The sequence below is a fragment of the Eptatretus burgeri genome, chromosome 11, assembly GCF_056783735.1.
Source record: "Eptatretus burgeri isolate ZD-2024b chromosome 11, Ebu_testis_v1, whole genome shotgun sequence".
Classification (NCBI taxonomy): domain Eukaryota; kingdom Metazoa; phylum Chordata; class Myxini; order Myxiniformes; family Myxinidae; genus Eptatretus; species Eptatretus burgeri.
In genome coordinates, this window is record NC_140971.1 from 6,082,322 (window position 1) to 6,091,087 (window position 8,766).

General features: G+C 46.7%; 1 protein-coding gene across 1 annotated transcript in view; it reads right to left on the reverse strand.

The window, feature by feature from the left end:
• Positions 1–639: 639 nt before the first annotated feature.
• The window catches only part of LPCAT3 (lysophosphatidylcholine acyltransferase 3), a 31,492-nt gene continuing 23,365 nt past the window's right edge, over positions 640–8,766 (reverse strand). Inside the window, exons 8-13 of the mRNA XM_085847821.1 lie at positions 3,592–3,678; positions 3,227–3,426; positions 2,148–2,295; positions 1,633–1,791; positions 1,396–1,515; positions 640–1,202 (exon numbers count right to left, since the gene is read on the reverse strand). Of these exons, the coding sequence (XP_085703947.1) occupies positions 1,402–1,515; positions 1,633–1,791; positions 2,148–2,295; positions 3,227–3,426; positions 3,592–3,678 (708 nt within the window). The 3' untranslated portion in view covers positions 640–1,202; positions 1,396–1,401. The remainder of the gene's footprint in view (positions 1,203–1,395; positions 1,516–1,632; positions 1,792–2,147; positions 2,296–3,226; positions 3,427–3,591; positions 3,679–8,766) is intronic.

Consider the following 8,766-nt stretch of genomic DNA (forward strand, 5'->3'; position numbering starts at 1 on the left):
CTCAAATATTCCATCTTGAAGATGAACCACGCAAGGTGAAGGTACATCAGTGTGTAAGGGGCACAGACAGCAGAGTGGGATATAGCAATCCTTTCATATTATCATCAAGCCCCACCAACCACATCCTTCATTGAGGGCAGCAAATTGGTAAAGCAAGTTTGATTTCTGGTTCAGCCAAGAAAAAACTGCAGATGTACCTTGATCTAAGCTAATAATGAGTAGTTATATCCACCCTTTAACTTTAAAACCATTGAAATTGTCAGGGACACTCAAATAATTACCTCCACTGCTGAAGGTGGAAGGATGTTGCTTTCACCCAGTTGTCTGAGCTTTATATCTCGAAACGCTGCGGACGAGTTGGTTCGGTGACAAAAACAAGCCAATTCGATTTAGGATAGTTGGGATCCAAATCTGACCCATCAGTGGTATACATCATGTAAAGTGTCGAGCCTGGCAGAGGTACGTGCTGTACCATGGGCCGCTCTAGTTATGGAACGGTGCTCCACACTTCTTCCAAGGATAATTTAACTTGCTGGGATTCGTTTTTAATTTTGTTCAAAATCTAAAACTGCTTGTGATATTGATGTGAGCAGGTGTTCCTCTGCACACCAATAAGCTAAAACCCCATACAAAGACAACTCAGGCAGCAATCAACCACTTTAATTCAACTCTTGAGTGGAAAAATCCCCAAACTCGATTTTCAATCAATCTTGTAAATAATTCAACAACAAATTGCAAATGGAGGATTCCAGAAATTTTTCTTCCAAAAGCAAGCAGATTAAAAACAAACTTTAGAAAGTCAAATGCTGTATACATTGCTACAAAAAGCTTCAGGCTGTTACCCCCAAAAGGTCAATAAATCAACTTCATTAACACAACAGCATGGGCTCAGATCGCAGTTCTCGTAGACGGGCCAGCAAGGCGATGCTCGAGTCGACCCAGGTGCCGAGTCGAGAGTCAAGTTGAGTCACGTGGCACGTGTGTCAATCCAAAACGCACACCTGGCAACGTGACCGTCATTTCCACGAATTGGTTTGGACCTCACTCGATCCAAAACATGGTCGTACCGGCTAACGTCATCACCGTTAGATCGAAGTCGTAAGCTGACCCGACGCAAGAGGTCATGGATCGGGGATAGGAAGGCAAACGGAAGAGAGCCTCCCTTCCATATCATTCCCTTGACCTCTGGCACATGGCACGGGCTGGAAATAAAACAAAGGGGGGGGGGGAAACCAGGTCCAGGAGTCAGGGTGGTTGTCAGCACGCACACTCAAATTCAGAGGGTAACACCCAGGGTGTACCGAGCACACTGCGGTCTTAAGGGAGCAATAATGAACGAAAACCCCATCACCTATACATCCTTACGAATCGATTAGAAAACAGCGAAGGTCACACCTCATCTCAGTCATCCTTCGTGTGCCGATGTTTGGACGGAAGCACCACACGGAGTAACGGCAGCACCAAGAGCACTGCGATGAATATCAAGTGACCAACAAAGTAGACAGAACTGTACACCTGTAAGGAAATGTAGCAAATGGAGGAAAGGAACGAGTCCACAAAATAAATGAAAGCGGTTTCAGAGTTTTAGGATATTGCAGAAAAATTAGGAAAGCAGAGGCGGCAACGACTCACCCTGAGCCACTTCTCCCAGGAAAACAGGCAGAAAGGCACGAGGGGATAGCTAAGAAACATCATTTGGAAGAGGTATAATGAAGGGTAGAGGAGCAAGCGTACAGGCCACAAAGATGTGACCTCCTTCAACTTGGGAACACTGTCCACAAACTCCAGCGTCTGAGAAAAACCATCACACCAAAGAGGTATTCAGTCTTGAGTCTCATCACATAATTGATATCTACCTGTCTCGTATCTTCTCATTAAACTGGGTGTCCTTTCTACTATCATGAGGTGGTGGATGTTAAGATCCCACAGTCTCTCTCTCGGAGAGAAGCTGAATTAAAGCCCAGTACCCTGAAAGTATTTGATTCCTGGTGTGACGATCTGAGAAGGTAAATGTAAACCACCCAGTGCAATCACTGCTGGGGCTACTTTAGCAGCACCAAACAAAGGAAGAAGAGAGGGGAGGGAGGGGGGGAGATGCATAATGGTCAGGTAATGGAGAATGAAGGGTCGTGACCAGTTTCATTCACCTTCCTTTCTGTGATCACGATGAGCAGCTCCAAAGAAAAGCACATAAAGTAGCCAGAATGCAAGCCATGCCAGACTGCAAGGAACATCAGGGTAACCGCCTGTGATACAAGCTTGTTACCAAGGAAACGTAGTCGTTTGAACACGTACCTGGGGAAAGGTTGGTAGTTGGGGGAGGCAGACATTAACTTTTCTGATAGGTGGGCTGGGGTGGCGGGCAGATACGTGGACTGTTTCCTGCCAGCTGGGTGGAAGGGGGGGAGGGCATGGCAGATGTGTGAACTGTTTACTGGTAGGTGGGTGGGGATAGATACATGGATGGGCTGCTGGCTGGAGTGGGGGGAGTGGAGGAAAGATGTGAACTGTTTGCTGGCTGGCAGGTAGGTAGGTGGGGGAGAGAATGAAGCACACAAGGACCATTTCCTTGGGGGAGCAGACCATCGGAGGTGGGTGGGGGGGGCAGTGGGCGTTGGGGAGGGGTGGGGATGTGGGGAGGATGGGAGAGAAGATGAGTAGAAAAACTTTTGGTGGGTGGAGATCGGTAAACATGTTGAGGGGAGAGACAATGTTTGCTGGAGGTAGTTGAAGGCTGGAGATGGTTGAGTAGGTGTTGGCTAGATATGTGGACGGATTGCTGGAAGGTGGAGGAGTGAGGGAGGGTGGGGGGTATAGATGTGTTCTGCTGCAGGTGGGTTCACAGTAACCAAGGCTTTTGCAAAATCATACATGATAATTAAATCCGGCACCGAAGGTGGATGAGGTTATATTTTCACCTGTTTGTGAGGAGAGAGAGACAGACAGATTGAGAGAGAGACAGAGAGACAGAGAGAGGAAAAAAAAACAAAAAACTTTTAAAACATTGTGCATGGAATATGAAAAAAAACTTGAGTGGAAGAGTTGGGTAGTTGACAAGAACAAGCCGATTCGATTTCGATTCATGTCTGGATGCAGATCTGGCCTCTCAGTGGGATACAAAGCGTAAACTGTTCACCCTGGCAGAGGTATGTGCTCAACCGAGTGCTGTTCTTGTTTCTTATGTAATGACTATGGTACAAGGTGTGCACACGAATCGTTCCCCAACCTGGCTGCCCAGCTGTTGGTGTTGGTGTTGAAGGAGATGATTTTGCCTGTGAAGTGGACTGTACTCTCGAACAGCATGATGCGGACGTTGCTACAAGCATCCCAGCCGTCGGAGGCCCACCCCAGCTTGGGGTTTATCTGCTTTTCGGGAACGGTGTTGGTGCCGGTCCAGCCGAGGCCCGTGAGAATGCACACCCCTTCCTGAGTGGGGTCGGGGGGGGGCACAAAAAAAAGAGAAGCGCAGGAGATGAGACATTGAGGTCCATAAAATACCTCCGCAAATAAACTATCCGTTAATGAGGGATACACGTGTGTCCCAAAGCAAATGTGTGCATGTTGACAAGGCATGTACAGTGTTACACGTACCGCAATAAGCCAGCAGCTCACATACTTGTACAAGGCAAACTTCCCCCAGAGAGCTATATACACGCAGCGGAACCAAAATGGCTGCTCCTGAAATCAAGACGACATGTAGAATGGTCACAAAGGCCGAGTCACCGATTCCACCCCGACTGACGCTGTTGCAGTGAAACACAGTGTGTCGGAGGAGCAGGCAGGTAATGTAAACATGGGTTTAAAAGAAAAGGTAGAAAGAGAAGCTGTGTAGTAAGAGATGTTGTGATGATGACGTGAAAGCAACTATGAGGGCCGTTGATAAAGTCCTTCGAAGATTCTCGATTGTCCAAGACACGCCAAGTTTTAGCTTTCAATATAGTCGATATGTACCAGCCAGATACCTGTGCTGTGCACGGAGGGGGCTGGACAGCCGGTTCGTTGAAGGACTTGGGCAAAAATAAATAAATAAACTTACTTCAGCTGACCCCAACAGAAGTAAGGTGGGTAATATTTCTATGATGTCACAATATAGCGAATGTGCAAATGCCGAATCCGTGAATGTCACGGGTGGAAACCCTCACATAATTTCCTCGTTCTCCTTAAAACTCGATCTCTATATTTTCATTCCACAACAGCATCATTCTAATCACAAATTAATACGACACCATTAATAGAACAAAATAGAAACGCTCATCAGGTAAACGAATGAAGACACCGTTCTCACACGACACCCAATCAGGATGAATCTAACGGCGAGAACGGATGGGAAAAAAAAAAACACCGCACAGATCAAAAATTTAAATCATAATTGTGTTGAGAAATTTAAGAAACCTCCCACTTACCTTACAATGGACAAAGGGGGGGGGCGTTTGGGTTCAGAATCCAATAACAAAAAAATTACAATCAAGTCTCTGAGTCCCACTTCAAGGTGTACCAACAATTTGCTGCAGGATTGCAGAATTCTACTGCATGGCATCCACAGGGAGGGATGTATATTTGCTGTGGTTTTGTACGTTCGCAGGCAGCAGTTTTGCACTAAATTCTTGCAGCCGCAAGATGCAAGCTCGGCACACACCATGGGCACAGCCGGCAGAGTCATCCAGACAACTTCGCGTCCATCTTCTGTTTCTCTCCATCCCCTGTTGACGATGGCAATCCAACATTCTCTCGATTGCTGCAATTATCAGCCCTCAACCAGACCGTGGCCTGGTAATAAGCGATTGCATAATATAACTGGAGCACATCCTTCATTGGTGGAAGATTTTACATCTCCTTTTCACCTTTCCTGAACATGTCAAGCCTGGCTTTGTCAACACCAGCACTGTAGTCAGGAGCAGAGTACAGGCGGCAGACAAACTCTTCAATTTCTTCTGTTGAACCATCACAACCAACTCCATTCAGGAGGTGTGGATGTTCGATGATCACTTTCCAGCAAGTTTGTTTTTGCCAAATGCCGTGAAAGATGATGTATCTGACCCAGTCAGTGCATGGAATCCCAAAAGGTTTTCCTTAACCAGACGTGATAATTTTTCAGAGATCTCGTGCACTGAGTAGCAACATCTGTCACGAGCGGTTCCACTGACCATCCAAACAGCAGGAGTTTCTTGAAAGAAGTGAAATGGAAGAAGCAAGACATCGGTATCTCTGCAAAATACCATGATGTGATCATGTTGTGGGCCGGGTATCGGCGGCGAGCACGACGGCTAGATGGAGCAGTAGAGTCGGCTCCACCGAACACCCGGAATCTAGATCATACCTTTCCGATAACTCCAAAGATACGGGTCCCTTACAGGACCGTGAATCGTCAATAATTCAACCGCGTGGGACAGGGTTATTTCCCAAACTTCAAAATACCAAGAGGCCCACGTGGCAAGCTACCAAGGAATTCACACCCTCGACGGAGCTCGAACGGGACGAGCCACAACCGTGCTCGACCTGTGCATAACCCGAGTGGATGGTTACTGTGGTCCCATCAGTCCAAATGCACAACAACGGCAGCAACGGCCTTTTTAATCCACCAACACGCACCATGCTAAACCAATAAAGAAAACATAGAAACGAGCTGAAACATTTAACAGGGGGTTTATTTATAATGGGGAGGGGGGGGGAAGGGAACACACCAAGAGCAGAGTTAAACCGACTAAGCAATGCAAACAATATACAGCAAAGAGCACTTAACAATTCCTACTTACAGACGGGGCCCAAGGACACACACACGCACACACAAATACCCAAAAAGAAGTGATGGCCGTGGCCTTTATTTAAGGTTCCCAGCTCGAGGGAAGATGAGCTGGGAACCAGAGCTATCTCGGACCTTCCCGCCTCGTGCGGTCTTCGACGTCCTGGATCGGCAGGACTCGAACCCGCAACTTGATGCCGCTGCAAGGACCGAGTACGGAGGGCAGCGTCAGGTTCCCGCACGCTCCTCCAGCACGCGACGAGACCAGAGCCAGCGACAGGACGAGACCAGCAGAAGCGACACCGCACCGTCCCATCTATTTTCTTTTCTCTCTCGTCGGGGGCGGTGGGGGGGACGTGTCTCATCCCTCCGCACACCTCATTCGCTGGGGAAATTGGTGAGTCTCTCCATGATTGGTCGGGGGGGGGGCGTCGGGGCGTCTCGATTCCCCCCCCCCGAAGAGGCTCAGCTTCTTTTGGAGCTCGCTCTGCGCCCATTGGCTGCAAAATGACACATACCCTCATTTAGCACCAGGCCAGAACGAAACGCTTCGTGAGCACGTGAAGAGTGCGGACAATGCCATGAGCAGAGTGTCAGGATGGAGAGAAGGTGTTGGCATAGTTGTTGGTGATGTAAAAATGTAAAAGAAAACCCTGACTATCAAAATAACTCCGCAGCGCATGAACATTTAATTTCCATTAGACGAGGGACGGGACCCTAACAAGAAACACGTACTTACCGATATAACTGTTCTATAGGGACCTGAATGTTGAGTGCAGCAAGCTTCCAGATTCGTAACAATTTTACCCCATGTTTATCGCTTCGAGATTCGAGCAGAATGATGCGTGTGTCCGCTTCTTCATGATCGCAGGCCAGACTGGTCAAGGTACCACTGGTCGTGGATGAAGCTTTCTCAGCAGAAGCGAATCCTCCCCCCCTACGACCAATTCACAGCCATTGAGCACTTCTTGACATCAGCTCATCAAATCATTGGATTGGAATGCAGCAAGATCTGCTTTGTTCTCGCACAGAGATATGAACTGTGCCCATACTTGTGGTAAGGGAACTTTGCTGTGACTCATAACCTTGCAGATGAGAATCTTTGCCTTCTTACCTCATCGTACTCTTGTTTTGGTTTTGATGGAGTGTGAGCCAATACATCTGTCAAAATAATCTATTCTGTTAGCACTACAAGTGAAATGGGCAAATATGGAGCAAGCGAAGGCGTCTGCTTAATTGCCAAATGACGTACAGCCAGCAGGTTTCTCCAAGCTTTGAATTAGGGCATGCCCATCCATAAGTACACAGGCACCAATCATGGGGTTGGACTCAGTCACAGGAGATTGGTTTCTCCTCTATCTGTATATCTGCACTGAGAATGCCAAGCAGGTCAGATTTCGCATTGGACTTCAGCGTCCTGTCGATTTTTGACAGAGAGAGAGGTGAGGCTGTCAGCTCGTGCTTGAGGATGGTTGACATGTCAACCGCTTGTCGAATCTGCTCAGCATTGACCAGCCTCTTTAAGAGGTGTCTGTCAACCTTGATGACTGTCATTTGTGCTGGTGTTAACGACACACTTGTGAAGGCTTGCAAACATTTTGGAGTTCTGTTTTGTTATTGGTTCAAATAACGACGCCGTTTTCTCAATCAAGTGAGTTTTCACGTGTTCGGCAACATGGTCAATTCCACATTACTTTGTTTTTCATTAGATGTGCCTGTATTTCATCAGTTGCGACTTCGTGTGTGGTCAGTGCTATCAGTTGTCTCCGCATGTGCGTCGTCCTCACCTCACTCGATTTTATTTGCCAATTGAGAAAACTAAATCTGGTGAACTGTTCAACAAGCTTCTTAACATCTGCTTCATTACGTTTCACCTGAGATGGAAGGCCATCTTTCCAGGTGGGTATTGACTCGTCAGCATCGAGGCATAGAAGGGTTTTTGTAGCTTCTGATATGACTGATCTCTCACCCCACGTTACACCAAATCTGTCATGTGCTGTATCTGACCTTGTAATGCCGATGATGCCCTTTGAAAGTTTGCACAATTTGTTGATCCATTCAGTAGCCTGATCAATTGGCTCTGCTTTCTTTGCTTGCACCTGGTTGAACCTGGTTCTGGCTTTCTTGTCAAGTTTCCAGCCATGAACTTGTTGTGGACTTGTGGGGAATTTTTTCAAAAAAGCAATAATCTCTGCATCGATAGGAGCCCATCTAGTGTCGTTGATGGGATCATAAACACTCCACCACGGCAACATCTTGCCCAGTACAAGGAGATTCAGTTTCCATTCACCTTCTCTGATGACACTGACAAGGCTCAGCAGGATCTCCAGTAGTTCCATTCATATACTCCAAAATATTCCAGTTTTGTATTTTTCATTAATTTTCTGAAACTTGTTGATTTTTTTTTCCCCCCACTTGGAAGTTGTGGGTTCCGATGCGTAAATAAAGGTGGAAAAAGTCTGATTCGATGCAATTTCATTCCAGGCTACAAGGCAGCAAAAGGTGAAAATTTTGAAAGGAGGTGTAGACTTTCTATAGGCACTGGATGTAGTTTGGGTCACTGCTAAACTTAGTATCAAATTTACTCCACAAGTGCTGCACGCCGAACCGCTCTAATGTCTGGATCAACTCCTGTACTTGTGCACAGGTGGTTTCATCGAATCTGGGGTTCTTGTTTGTATATAAATCATGTAACTGACACACTTTCATACAGTTCTACCAAGCAGCATTGGTTGATATAGGTACGGAAAGCCACATACTTGATCTGACAGAGAGCCTCAGAAGGTTAACTGGTGTCCCCAGATAGCTCGGTAGTATGCCTTTCCCTCCAAAACAGCATTCGTATAATTCTGCACAAATGTTCCAGCTTCGATCCAGGTGTCCTCTTGGCCACTGTTGCCCAATCGTTTTCAGGAAATTGAAAAGGATGTACAAATCTCCCATCATTACAATGTTGTTCTCATCTGCCTTTTCCAACTATACAATTAAACAATACTTCGAAGAACTTTGTACAGAATAAATTGAAT